Source organism: Sardina pilchardus, chromosome 1 (assembly GCF_963854185.1).
Source record: "Sardina pilchardus chromosome 1, fSarPil1.1, whole genome shotgun sequence".
NCBI lineage: Eukaryota > Metazoa > Chordata > Actinopteri > Clupeiformes > Clupeidae > Sardina > Sardina pilchardus.
This window is the reverse complement of record NC_084994.1, coordinates 32532184-32547183: the sequence shown is the minus strand read 5'-3', so window position 1 is coordinate 32547183 and position 15000 is coordinate 32532184. Positions and strand designations below refer to the sequence as shown.

At 42.7% G+C, this 15000-nt stretch overlaps 1 protein-coding gene across 1 annotated transcript in view; it reads right to left on the bottom strand.

Annotated features, from left to right (window-relative positions):
- LOC134078197 (NLR family CARD domain-containing protein 3-like) overlaps window positions 1-15000 on the bottom strand; it is a 38550-nt gene that overhangs the window by 16506 nt on the left and 7044 nt on the right. Inside the window, exons 8-20 of the mRNA XM_062533942.1 lie at window positions 14728-15000; window positions 12733-14533; window positions 11933-12103; window positions 11468-11620; window positions 10688-10858; window positions 8798-8950; window positions 8492-8662; window positions 7699-7851; window positions 7426-7593; window positions 6488-6658; window positions 3869-4043; window positions 537-619; window positions 121-294 (exon numbers count right to left, since the gene is read on the bottom strand). The exon at window positions 14728-15000 is cut by the window's right edge and continues 302 nt beyond it. Of these exons, the coding sequence (XP_062389926.1) occupies window positions 121-294; window positions 537-619; window positions 3869-4043; window positions 6488-6658; window positions 7426-7593; window positions 7699-7851; window positions 8492-8662; window positions 8798-8950; window positions 10688-10858; window positions 11468-11620; window positions 11933-12103; window positions 12733-14533; window positions 14728-15000 (3817 nt within the window). The remainder of the gene's footprint in view (window positions 1-120; window positions 295-536; window positions 620-3868; window positions 4044-6487; window positions 6659-7425; window positions 7594-7698; window positions 7852-8491; window positions 8663-8797; window positions 8951-10687; window positions 10859-11467; window positions 11621-11932; window positions 12104-12732; window positions 14534-14727) is intronic.

The window sequence follows — 15000 nt, the reverse complement described above, 5'->3', positions numbered from 1 at the left end:
AAGGGAATCATCTGGAAATGTGACAGAATATCCAGTCTCCACACAGAAAGCTCTCCAACACAGGACACAAATGGATGAACAGCTCCACTAGAAAGACATCTAAGATGTAACACATCTCACCTCAACGTCTCTAGTTTACAGCTGGGATCATTCAGTCTGTCTGTGAGCTCTCTGACACCTGAGTCTCCTGGGTGATTGTAGCTCAGATCCAGCTGTTTCAGGTAGGAGGGGTTTGATTTGAGGGCAGAGGACAAGAGAGAACAGCCCTCATGTGTGATGAGACAACCAGACAGTCTGAAACAAGAGATGCTCTTTCTTAATTATAAATGAAGGAAAATGCATCGAAGGTGTACAAACCATTTGCATATTCAGTCAATTTTGACTGACACTCCCTAAATGTCGCCATTTGCCATTATAAGTCCAAATCATTAAAAATATTCACAGATGTCCAATTTGACATCACACACAGGCACACTGGTGTTTCTTACTATGTGGTGGGTAAAATACTATATTACATAACATTCCTGATTACTGACCTCAGTGTCTCCAGCTTGCATTGTGGATCTCTTAGTCCTGCACAGAGCAGCTCCACTCCTTCATCCTGCAGGTCATTGTCACTCATGTCCAGTTCTCTCAGATGGGAAGGTGCACTTTGCAGCACGGATGCCATCATTTCACAGCTTGCTTTAGAGAGGTGGCACAGATTGAGCCTGTTTCAAAGGAGAGTAAAAGGTCAGTCTTTGAACACTAGACATTTTCAGGCCATCCTTCAGCACCATGAGGTCACTGTATCTCATGAGGATGGACACAGACACAGATGCGTGTTGCACTCACATTATGTACACAGCAGGGACATGGACTGGAGAAACACTACATTACACACTCTGCAGCCATGTAAACAACTTGTTGTTGTCTTGTAGTGTCATGTGGGCAGCAGGGGTGATTCATGTTCCTAGGGGTTAAGGCAAATAAAGGGTACACATTCACAGCCATCTGTCATGCCATAAATGACACTCCCATCATGTTAAAAGCCCAATAAATAGCCCATAAATAGCACTCTCTACCACAGAGTCCCATTGAGCACAGTCCCAAAGTAGACACTCACTCTCTCTCTCTGTACTCTCCAGTCACACACAGCACATCCATATACCACAGCCTCAGCACATCTCCACTCAGTTCAGCCCCCATACAGCCCCCTACTCAGCACTTAGTATTGGTTTTGGGCCTTCCTACTGTTCTGCCCACGTTGCCCTTTCATCATGTTGACTGACAGGGGGACAGGGGAATGTTTGTAGTGATTGTGCTAAACAGAAAGGGACCCTGTACCTCCTTCCTGTGTTCGTGAGCTCCTATTCTTGGTACAGCACATGGGAGGGGTCAGATAGAATTCTGTCAGCCTGCTGTAGAGTGGACTGCTCAGATATGTCTTGGAGAGTGCAAGATGGACTCTACGGTGGCTCTATAACAAATGAACATGATGCTCTCACAAACCCCAAAGTCTCCACAAGAAATGGAGATGCTAGTGGACTTTTGTCCAAATATTTTCCACGTGTGTGTGCCAGTTACGATAAGATCTTTATCAAAGTGGACCCCTAGATATTTGTAAGATGTTAACTGTCTGATGTTGTTGCCAAGTATGGATATTTTCAATAAACAGTTTCATGTGGAATGAAGGAATGAAAGGTGAGTGAAATGTCTGGCACAGTTTTCAGTATGTGTGCACCCTTTTGTTTCTACACACACTAACAATACACACAGCGTGGGGAATGAACAATGAGTACATGTAGTAATGGAGGACAGGAGTGAAGTTATCAGCATGAGTGAGTTCAAACGGTAAAATGCAGATTAAAGCTCATAGTGGCCGCCATTAGGACGCGCCTATGAGCTGCCACATCACACTGGGAATCTATAGAGAGCTGAAAGAGTGGATGCCAGGCCGGTGGGAGTTCCTCTGCAAATGTTTTAATAAGAAAAGCAGACATGTCATCTGGCCCTGTTGCCTTGCTAAACCATGTAGTTTTAAATACCCTGGTAATCACCTCTGGATCTATTACTGTAGTATTCTGTTAATATCAACATGACAATTTACTTGATCTAAAACTGCATCCTGCAGGTCTGGGAAGGTGTCCCTTGCAGCACTGATGCCATTATTTCACAGCTTTTTTTCAAAAGCTGGCACTGACTCCGTTTGTTTTAAAGAGGAACTATGCAGGATTGGTGATTTCATCTCTGGTTTCGGTTTCGTTTTTCGTTTTCGCTCGTTTTATGCTTGCATATTTCTCTGCAGAGCTTCCCCGACAGCTTTAGCGTGTATATTTATACATATATAGGCTATATATAAATATATAAATTGCAAGCGTGGTTCTTCTTGTTCCTTACGCGTCTCAGACTTCCAGATGTAAACAAGAACGATCGTCTCCTGCAGAAACTGCAAGGTTGCAAAAGCAGATAGGGACACTGGGGGCGGGAGGAAATATTACTGTTTTCGATGAAACTGGTCAGTCAAGCAGTCAACGATTTCTGAGCGATTTTATGACTGTGAAAAAGTTGCATAGGGTCTCTTTAACACATACTGCAGCTGACAGGCAGCCAACGGTGCCACAATGGATGAATCCCAAATTGAGCTTTGAGGACTAAGGACTAAAGACTCACAGACTTAGTTGATCTCAGGTGCGATTCAGTGAGTGAGTGTGTGAGGCCATTAGCCTGGATGCCAGACCGAAGTTTAGCCCCGCCTACATTCTTTTTCTGCGGGGAACTTCGGTCTGGCACTGCTCCGTTCAGCTGCTACTATTCGAGATACAGAGCTGTTCGGACCAATCACATTGTCAGGGCGGGCTTTACGTGATGATTGACAGATGAACAGCAGCGAGGTTCACGGCTGCATGCGTCCTCGTTCAACGAGTTGGGTGTGAGACCGTGTTGGCTTAGGTTGATTTTGATTGCAACAGAAACGCTATGGCTATGAATGCATAATTTGTTCATGCAGTTTGGCCTTTCGTTTATCTTAGCTATTGAAACGGAGGTTTTATCACGGATTCACACAACTATTTCTGAACACTTAGACCAACGTGGATATGTGGGAAAACTTCAGTTTCACTTTCACCAAGTTGAAACAGCATGTTTGTTTGGGTGATGTTGTTCCCATTTGTTTAAAGAGGAATAATGCAGGATTGGCGATTTCATCTCTGGTTTCGGTTTCGTTTTTCGTTTTCGCTCGTTTTATGCTTGCATATTTCTCTGCAGAGCTTCCCCGACAGCTTTAGCGTGTATATTTAGACATACATAGGCTATATATAATATAAATTGCAAGCGTGGTTCTTCTTGTTCCTTTCACGTCTCTGACTTCCAGATGTAAACAGCAGACGATCGTTTATCAGAAAGTTGCAAGGTTGTAATTAGCGGATAGGGACACTAGGGGCGGGAGGAAATGTGACTGTTTTCGAAAAAACTGGTCAGTCAAGCAAAACAACGATTTCTAAGCGATTTTATGACTATGAAAAAGTTGCATAGGGTCTCTTTAAAAATGTCTGTTTGCTCGTTGGGTTAACGACACACTTCCCCAGCTGTTCATTGCATGCAGTTTGAAGGAATTGTTTTCAAAAACGAGGGAGGATGTTTTCCATATGGCCTACTCTGCTACATATTTCGTTGTCTTAGATTTCGCAGATACTGACAGCCAATGAGTGCAGAGCTATCCCTCCCGGCCTGTATCAGTTGAATCACGCCCCATAATCGCAGCTGAATGGAGCAGATTCAGACTCATATTCTGACAAGAATTGAGTATGACGTCGTCAGGCTATGAGGCCATATGGGCTCGGATACTGTACAATCAACTTTGGGAATGGGCCAATATGTGTGCACGTACAAACCTTAAAGTCTGCAGTTTACAGTGAGGGCTACTGAGTCCTGTAGAGAGAAGCTGAACTCCAGAATCCTTCAGGTCATTGTGACTCAGGTCCAGTTCCTTTAGGAAGATGGAGGACTGCAAAGCAGAGGCTACAGCCTTACAGGATTCCTCTGTTAACTCACAACCAGCAAGTCTGCATAGAGTGAGAGAGCAAGAGACAGACATCAGAAAACAGAATGGTGGCATGAATACATTCATATTCTTATCATTATTATAAACATTATTAATATAGAAAGAATAGAGGACACTGATTAAAATAATATTCTAAAATGGATAGTTCCGGTCCTTGATTGTGATTGGCTGAATCGCGTTCGATGCGGTTGTAAATATCACGATAAACTAACACCTTGACCGCATTTCGTTCTATAGTAATGCGCTACCACAAAACTAGCACAAAAGTAAGAGTGGCTGCGTCTTGTTGTTGCATGGCAACCATTCATATGTAGGGAATATATTTCTTGGCGGAAGAAAGATTATCTATGAATACATCGTTACATTGTCGTTGCTGTGCCTTCGTTTCATGAAATCTTGCTAGATCGACGTAGTAACCGTTTTAGAAAAGCAATAAGTCACTCGAGTCCGTGGGTTATACTGTATAATCGAACAGCTAAGGGGGCTTTACGGTGCGAACACATTTGTCCGACACTTCACTCTGTCGTGTCGGAACCCGCTATTTCCCTATGGGTGACGTCAAGCGACTTTAACGGACCCGCAAAGCATTCCGGGAAGGCAGCGCTGCATTTGAAATCCTGTCGCGCGACAGAAAAGCTGGCCGATCCCCAGCTCTATGCAAATGAGTCCGTTGAACGCGAGCCGTCTGTCCAATGAAAGCATGAGGTAGTAGGTTCGTCGTTGTAGTACAACAGTGCCCGTGAACCTTGGTTCCGTATACAAGTCAAATTCATGTTTAAACAAACTCTTCCACGACCAGCTAGTTGTCCATAAAATAAACGAAACTTGGATTTGGAGAAATACATTGACTGTTGGTGTTTCTGGTGAGGATTTGAGATTGCATTGAGTAGTTTAAATAAAACAAGATTTCAAAATGGCTTGCATAGTTTATGTAGGCTATTAATATTTTCGTATGCTGTTAAATACATGCCTAAAATGGTGGTCCATTTGTGAGAAACACTTGAGACAAGTTTAAACGAACTGCTTATGAACTGCTAACTGACAATTCAAACGAAACGCCCACTCACGACGAACGAGGGGAAGACGTGCGACACCTTCCGACACATATGTCGTACAAGTCTGGCCGCACCGTTAACAACGCCCCTTAGCTGTTCGATTATACAGTATAAGTTTCTGCTTGTAAGCATTTAGTTGGAATGTAGTTGTTATTCTGTTAATATCGACATGACAATGTACTTTATCTAAAACTGCATCCTGCAGGTCAGAGCTGGGAAGGTGTCCCTTGCAGCACTGACGCCATCATTTCACAGCTTGTTTTCAAAAGCTGGCACTGACTCAGTCTGTTTTAACACATACTGCAGCTGATGGTTTATTCCAAAGATTTACAGACAGGCAGTCAACAGTGCCACAATGGATGAATCCTAAAGTGAGCCCTGAGGACTAAGGCAGAGCCCATTTAGGGATAAGCGGTTCACTCCCTATCAACTCCATTGTAACAGCATTTTACCTGCAATCTGTTGCAGTTCCGTTAGGGGGCAATCACGAGTAAGTGCAAAAACAATGGGGGTCTATGGGGCTAGACAGCTAAATTGGTCTGTTTCACCTAATTCTCATTGAAAAATTGAAAATTGGATTTTAGTTTCAGCAAGCTCAATATGGATTATAGGTCGAAAGTTGAATGAACAATTACTTATGACCCTTTGGTTTCTTACAGGATTGGTCGTTGTTGCCCATAACACACTAGCATCCAGCCAATGAATGACATCATTGACTTGTCTGAAAGCCTTTTTAGAACAATTAAGTGACTTAGCCGTGTGTATTTTCTTTGATCCCCTTTTTGCATGCAGTATTCCAATTTCTACACAAAAAAATATATCCAGAGAAAAGTGGATTTTAGGAGTACAACTCCATTCACCTCCATCCATTCTCCACTTACTCGTGATCGCCCTCTTGTTGCAGTACCATCTGGAAGTATTTTGAGAGTGGCGGATCTCTCCTTAATAGGCATTCTCTGACTAAGGACTAAAGACTCACAGACTTAATTGATCTCAGGTGCTAAGTGAGTGAGTGTGTGAGGCCACATGGGCTCAGATAGGTATAAATAGGATTGGGACAGCACTATACCAGATCACATTTACATTAGCGATGTGTAATAACAAAGACGTAGCTGACACTTGCACCATGCACGTGCGTCATGCTGTTGTTTACCTTCGTAATTTACAGATTTTCCTATGGTCTCTGCGATAAACGTCACATCACTTTGAACTGTGGGTGAAGTCTGCACCGATGCAGCGGTAAGTGTGTACTCAAACCCTCACGCCCTTTAAAATTCCACATTAGGACAGCCCTAAACACTTAAGAATTCCGCAAGAACACACACCAAAGTCTTTGAGTCTTTGAGTCCGGTCTTTGGGATTGGCCCAATATGTGTGAACACATACAAACCTTAAAGTCTGCAGTTTACAGTGAGGGCTACTGAGTCCTGTAGAGAGAAGCTGAACTCCTGACTCCTCCAGGTCATTGTGACTCAGGTCCAGTTCCTTTAGGGAGATGGAGGACTGCAAAGCAGAGGCTACAGCCTTACAGGATTCCTCTGTTAGCTCACAACCAGCAAGTCTGCATAGAGTGAGAGGGCAAGAGACAGACATCAGAAAACAGAATGGTGGCATGCATACATTCATATTCTTACCATTATTATCAACGTTTTTTAGCTAAAATCTTATTATATTTTTAAACAGACATTTACACATTATAATACAAATAAACAGGGAAAGGAATAGAGGACATTGAGTAAAATAATAGTTTATACTTGTAAGAATGGGGTTGTGATTGAAATTAGTTTTCATCACAGAATCCTCTTCCTGCAGCAATTGCAGACTTTGTAGCCTGACTGCTTCATCTCTAAATGAGTCTTGTTGCAATGTGCTGGGTCACTGTTTAGGTTTATGATTCATATTAAAGTAGTAATATCACTTTGAGAAAAACAGTGTGCAAAATGAGATAATACAGCTTAGGTCTTGTACAGCTTCCCTGCAAATGGACTCCCACTAATCATCCCAACCTCAGTGTCCAGCTCCCTGTGTGGATGTAGAGCTCTATATGTGCATGGACACATCTAGCCTGGTCATACCAAACCCTCGTACTAACATCGTAATGGTGAAGGGAAATGAAAATTGAGCAGAAGCTTACGGAGGGCTATGCCAGGCTAGGACACACCAGCAGGGAGCGCTGAACTGATCTGGGGTCAACTTCCTCTCAAACCAGGCACAACAATCAGAGCCAATGTTTCTCAAAATGCTTCTATGCTTCTAAGTCTGAATGTCAAAATTCTTTGAAAGTTTGAATGTGTAGGCCTCTGTGAACTCTTCCAGAGTTTTACTGACCTCAGTTTCTCCAGGTGGCAGTTTGAGTTTCTAAGACCAGAGAGCAGCTTCTCTGTTGATGTCTGCAGATCACAACCACTCATGTCCAACTCACTCAGTTGAGAAATATATGAAAGAACTGAGACCACAACCTCACGGGAGCGGTCTTTGAGTTCACGGCTGATGAGTCTGTGGTGAGAGAGGAAAACACTTGAAGCAACAGGTCTTCTATACTCCTTACATTCCAAACATGAAAGGACAGAAAACAAGATGTGCACTGTGCAAAATACAGACCTGACTTTACAGACTTGATTCAGTGGTTGATGGAGCAGTTCTCCTCCACAGTCCTGAAGCTCACTGTCACTGATGTCCAGCTCTCTTAGGTGGGAGTTTGCCTTCTGAAGAATCAAGGCCAAAAACCTTCCTCTCAGTTTACAGCCAACAAGTCTGTAAGAACATAAACCATGTAACAGAATCACAAATAGTGGAATCAGAGAGGAAACATGAGGGGTGAAAAATGATGTTGTTAGTGTCTCATCAGCAGGGAGTATCATGCTATTATATAATAGACAGGTCTGGGACCAGTTCATTCACATCAACATGGACATTTAAAGCCCAGAGCTTCTAAAACTCATGTTCTGAGTCTAGCATCCCAGAGCAGTGGCAGTCCTCTACTCTACTGTATGTCCACAGTGTGGAGTGGGTGCAGGTGCAGGAAGAAAGCATTCTGCATTATAAGAGACTCCTCTCTCGCGGCACATGGACTATTTGTTCACCTGCCGTCTGGAAGGAGATATTGCTTCAGAAAAACAGTCTGATGCTGCCAAAGCTTCTACCCACAGGCCATACGAACTCATTGTAACTAGCACACAAGTTTCTATACATAGGAACCGATTTAACACCGATTTTTGTTTTACTTTATCTTTCAGTTCATTGTATATGCACGCTGGTCATGAGAAACATTTCCACTTCACTGTAGATGTTTTAGATATGGCTGCAATAACAAATGCACTTAAACTTGAACCTCAATGTGAATTTCAATGTGTAGATAAGACCTCTGTGAGTGTGAACTCAGAATATCACTGACCTCAGTTTCTCCAGGTGGCAGTTTGAGTTTCTAAGACCAGAGAGCAGCTTCTCTTCTGATGTTTGCAGATCACAACCACTCATGTCCAACTCACTCAGCTGAGAAATATACGACTGCAGAACTGAGACCACAACCTCAGATGAGCTGTGTTTGAGCCTACAGCTGATCAGTCTACAGTGAAGCAACAACAAAAAAAAAAACAGTATAAGCAACCAGTCCTCTATACTTACATTTCCAAATATGAAATGACAATAAAAAAGATGGACAGCTTTGCATCAGTCAGTGTGCTCTGTGTAAAATACAGACCTCACTTTACAGTCTTGATTCAGTGGTTGATGGAGCATTTCTCCTCCACAGTCCTGAAGCTCACTGTCACTGATGTCCAGCTCTCTTAGGTGGGAGTTTGCCCACTGAAGAGTCACAGCCAAAAATCTTCCTCTCAGTTTACAGCCAACAAGTCTGTAAAAACACAAACCACGTAACAGAAGATACAGACATAGTGAAATAAAAGGACATACCAATGCTGGAGTAAAACACTGATGTTGATATTGAATGGTTAACACATCTACAGTTACAGTCATTTAAATGAGACACATCAGCAGGGAGTCAACTGGTCTGGAACTAATTCTCTCACATCACCATTGACACAAGTAAGGGATAACGGCCGACGAGGTGACCGGTTCGATGGAAATAATGGCTAGGTGGAGGTCTAGAACTCCGGCGACATGCGAAGCACGGAGTTCTAAATGGCTGGTTGCTACGGCCAAAAGCCAGTCGTTAGTTCTATCTCTCCTGTTGTCAAGCGGGCATATATATCTCAGGTTTCTGATTAACTTTAACTTTGAAAGATCGCTACTTTTATAGCCTACATGGCATCCAACTAGCTACAATCCACCTCCGTCATATGCTACAATGTTACTATGGTTCTGCACGTCTGTATTTCAGCTTGGATGCAACGTGACAGTTCATTTAAATTTTGCAACGAGTTTGGCAAATTAATATTCAAGTGTGATATGGGAACTACTTCAAAGGTAGCAGGTTATACGAAGTTAATGGCCACCCCATCAGCCAATCAGAGAAGAGAATTCCATTGTTGAGGGAGATAAAATCAAAACATTAATTTGTGAAACATTATCTTTTCTTAACACCAATAACAGTTTCACAGTTTTGCAGAGATTCAAAATTTCACTCAACTATAGGTGTTCTACAGATATGACTGGAATGACAAAACTTTAAATAAGACCTCTGTGAACTCTGCCTGTCATACTAGGGGTCAGTGTAGGGGTGTCGGGATATACCAATTTTGTAATCATGAAATATGAATATCGTAGAAATAATGTACCCACAATAATATTGTATAAAGGCTGCCTATTTCACAACAACTGCATTTTCAAATGAACAGGCTTGTTAGCGCTTGTTTATCTCTTGTGATTTCTCTCTCCTCCTCCATTGCAGCCTTCAAAGTCACACACACAGACCTGATGTCACAGCAATGGCAAACTTTAGACTTTGTGACTTGTAGACATGATGGAGAATGCAGCGGATAGAATAACCTTTATCTGTCAGAACTATAGAGAGATAGCCTCTACCTGCTTCGCTCCACAGAGAGAAAATGCACTTTCCAGTGTGGGAACTCTTTGGGCTGCGCAACAAAACGCAACATCAGGAGATTGTGTCTAATAGTATTAGTCTAAACAATTATACCGAACTAACTAGCCCACAAGAAAAAGGCTTTGAAACAGCCAAGTTTATATGAACTTGCTAGAGTGCTACCTGGCCTACTGGAAATGTTATGCAAAGTTGTAGGCTTAATGTGAACTTTCATTTTGTCACACGGTGTGTTGCAAACTACTTCCAAAGTTTCCATCACTCATTCGCATGATGCCCATCGCAATGAATTTGAAGATCATGTTAAAAGTGTGCTTGTAAAAAGTAACCATGCTTCAAAACCTACCTCTGCAAAGTGATATTTCTGAGATGTCAAAGAAAGAGGCAACAAAGGCATCCCTGCACGTGCTTTCGCTAATTAAGCTGCTATACTCTTACAGGAGGTAATGTAAGCGTTTGTCCATGGAACTGGTAGTGTGTGCAACCATGCCATGCCCTTTTACAGTATGCAATGTGTGATGACATTTTATCATGATTGTATTCTGAAATTATGATATTGTGACAGCCCTATTTCAGAGTATTACTGACCTCAGTTTCTCCAGTCGGCAGTTTGGGTTTCTAAGACCAGAGAGCTGCTTCTCTTCTGACGTTTGCAGATCACAGCCAATCATTTCTAACTCACTCAGTTGAGAATGATATGACTGCAGAACTGTGGCAACAACCTCACATGAGCTGTGTTTGAGTTTACACCTGGTAAGTCTACAATGGAAGAGGAAAACACTATATAAACACACATTATACAGTATAATGGGGTATACACAGGGTATACATATACATGGGGCATACACGTCATATACCCCTTAAATTTCTTAGTATTAAAGTGTAACTGCACCCTAAAATATGTTTTTTGAGCTGTTGAATGATTGAAATTACTCATAAGTGGTGAACTACACTATTACCAGGGTTAATATTGACAAAAATTGTGTTTCCCGAGAAAGTAACATTTTGTATGATTTTGTATTGGAGATATAGCTCTCCGCGCCTTCTACAGGTTGAAACATGCCATGGCATTTTGGTCCAAAATGCTGACGTAGTCCTGCGCTTCTCTGGCGACTCTACACCGGGTCGTTACAAATTAAGAATGAAACACCTGCCCTGATTACTTGTGATAAGCCATGTCTGCAGCACTTACATGTATTCCCAGATTGACAGAATTTCAGAACATCCCACCCATTTTTAAAGCCTTTTTCAGAAATGTGAATGGAGTTATGGGGTGCAGTTACACTATAAGTTCCAGTTATAATGGTGTGAACCACTTTTAGATCAAACAGAAAGCAACAGCCTCAGTACTGTGCTAAAAATACAGACCTGACTTTACAGTCTTGATTCAGTGGTTGATGGAGCAGTTCTCCTCCACAGTCCTGAAGCTCACTGTCACTGATGTCCAGCTCTCTTAGGTGGAAGTTTGCTCCCTTGTGAGCCAAAGCCAAAAATCCCCCTCTCAGTTTACAGCCAACAAGTCTGTAAACACATAGACCATTTCACAGAGAATCACAAACGGTAAGAATCAAAGAGGATACTGTATTCAAGAGCAAAACACAGATGATGGTACTGTCTGCTTAACACAGTCTGTGAATAGTCTATAGCTAAAGTAGAATAAAGTAAAGAATATTCATCTCATAGCACTAGTAAAAGAAAAACATACATGATCAATGTATCAAACAAACAATCAATAAATCAGTCAGTCAGCTCTACAGTATAGGTTATCTTGCCAGTATTTTCTAAGTCTGGATGAGTATTGCTCACAGCTCACAGCTCTACAATATTACTGACCTCAGAGTCTCCAGTTTGCAGTTTGGACTCAGAAGAGCAGAGACCAGTTTTTCTCCTGACTCCTGCAGGTCATTCTGACTCAGGTCCAGCTCTTTTAAGGGTGAGTTTGCAGACTGCAGAGCTGAGGCCACAATCTCACAGGACTTCTCTGTGAGTTTACTGCCAGCAAGTCTACAAGAGAAAGGCAATATGTCAAGTCCTAATACAGTTAAAACAACACTGTGTAGTGTTTTTTTTCTCATTTGCACATTTCTCTTGTCTGATGCAAATGTTGTAGCAAACAATGTGAACTGTAGAAGACTGTTCTCAAAGATGTGAATGTAAAACAAGCGCTGTTTCTTTAAACATCTCACTGTGCACCTTTAAACCATGCTACCTATCCACGATATTCCGCAGCCAACAATGGGGGGTCGCCATGACACCGAGACGGTTTTCTATTTCCGGCGAAGCTGCATTGTATCTGTTTTAACGTGACGGTTTACGGTGCTTAACATATCATAACGCATATAAAAGTCAACTTTTCTATTTTATATCGGTTATATGTGATGCAGTATATACATGCTGAGGGCAGAATTGTCAACATTTCGAACGAAATCTAAGTTGAGGCATAACCTAGTTTGCTATGGAGAACGCACATGTTAACAGAATGAACGGAAGTTGAAAACAGTATCGTAACCATCGCAACGATACATATTTCCGGGTTAAGGAAAGAGGTGGATAGCAACATCTCCTTATAAAAGTGTCATCTAAAATGTAAATCATTCTGACAACAGAACAAGACTTCCACAAATGTAACTCACAGAGCCTTTCTGCAGCATCTCACGGCTGGAACCAGTCTCCTGCGACCTTCTGGAGAGGTTTTGTATTTGTTCAGGTCAAACTCATCCAGCACCTCATCAGACATCAGAAGCACATGAGCCAAGGCTGAGCAGTGAGCCAGTGTGAGCTGTTTCACGGCACCTTTCTCTGCCTTCAGGAAAGCCTGGATTTCATCATGAACAGAAGAGTCATGCATTTCCACCAGGCAGTGGAACAGATTGATGCACCTCTCGGGGGAGATATTTGGTCTCTGCATTATCTTCAGGTTCTTGATTGTTTTCTTCACACTCTCTGGTCTGCTGTGTGTGTCTGTCAGGAGGCCAAGCAGAAGTCTCTGATTTGACACCAGAGAAATGCCATGAAGGAAGCGGACAAACAAATCAAGGTGTCCATTCTTGCTCTCCAAAGCTTTGTTCACTGCATTCTTCAGCAGCTCATCTAGAGGCCAATCTGGCAAAGTCATGGACTTTCTCTTAAGAAATGGTTCCAAGACCTTAATGTTCTTACTCAAAAAGGAGGCAAACAAATGAAGTGCAGCAAGAAACTCCTGGATGCTCAGATGGACAAAGCAGTAGACCTTCTTGTGGTGAAACACACATTCCTCCCTAAAGATCTCTGTGCACATGCCAGAATACACTGAAGCTTGACTGACATCAATACCACACTTTTTCAGGTCTTCCTCATAGAACATGAGATTGCCATTTTCCAGATGCTTGAAAGCCAGCTCTGCCAGTTTCAATATGACACCCTTGTGTGATTCCAGGAGCCACTGTCTATCTGTCTCACTTTCCTCTTGATACTTTTGGTTCTTCCTGGTGGTCTGGATGAGCAGGAAGTGTATGAACATTTCAGTCAGTGTTTTGGGGGCTTCCTTCCTATCATCCTGTTCCAGTATCTGCTGAAGGACAGTGGCTGTGATCCAACAGAACACTGGCATGTGGCACATGATGTGGAGACTCCTGGTTGCCGTGATGTGTGAGATGATTCTGTTGGCTTGATTCTGGTCACTGATCCTCCTCCTGAAATACTCTTCCTTCTGTGGGTCATTGAACCCTCGTACTTCTGTCACCAGACTGATGCACTGGGAAGGGATCTGACTTGATGCTGCTGGTCGGGAGGTTATCCAGAGGAGAGCAGAGGGAAGAAGAGTTCCCTGAATGAGGCTCGTCATCAGCACATCCACTGATGATGTTTGTGTTACATCAGACAATGTCTGGTTCTCTTGGAAATTCAGTGGAAGTCGACTCTCATCCAGACCATCAAAAATGAACACAATGCGGCAGTCTTTGTATTCACCATCTTGTAGCTCTCTAAGCTCAGGGTGGAATTCAAGCAGGAGCCTGTGAAGACTGTACTGATCATGCTTAACCAAATTCAGCTCACGGAACGGAAACACAAACATGAAATCTACATCCTGGTTAGCTTTCTCCTCTGCCCAGTCAAGGATGAACTTCTGCACTGAGACGGTTTTTCCAATGCCAGCAATCCCCTTGGTCATCACATTTTTGATGTGTCTTTTTTGTCCAGGTAAGGGCTTGAAGATGTCATTGCAGTTGATTGATGTGTCTTCTGTCGTTTGTGGCCTGGATGCTGACTCTACCTGCCAAACCTCATGCTCATTATTCACCCCTTCACTCTCTCCCTCTGTGATGTAGAGCTCTGTGTAGATCTTGTTCAGGAGTGTTTGAGTCCCTGACCTTATGATGCCTTCACATATGCTCTCAAACCTCCTCTTCATGCTGGCTTTATGGGTCATCAGTACTCTGGTCAGGACATGGTCATCTGTTTGGCAGTACACAAACAAACAAACAAACAAACAAACAAACCATTCATAATTCATAACTAATAAGTCAGTGTTTCTAAAATACATTTTCAGCATAACAATATTAGATGATGAGGATTTTGATTTATTTTGAAGGAATGGTCTTTATATTCAGCATGAATCCTGCTTTTGCACACAGATCTTAGAGCCTCACCTGTTAGTTTGGCCCTTTTGACTGGAGCATGCTCAGTTTGTAGATGAGTGCTGCCTGTCATGACTGTGTGCTCATCTAAGGGATGCTGTGGAGAGATCTGTGCTGTGTGGATGTGTGGATAAAGAGGGTGCTGGATGTGTGGATGCTGCCCCATGGCTGAGTCTGAGTATTGAGGACGCGGCCCGGTGTCTGTGTGTGGGGATGGAGGAACTTGTGCCATGTGTGCAGATGGGTTCAGATGAAGTGCCATTTCACTGTGTTGGTATGACAAAG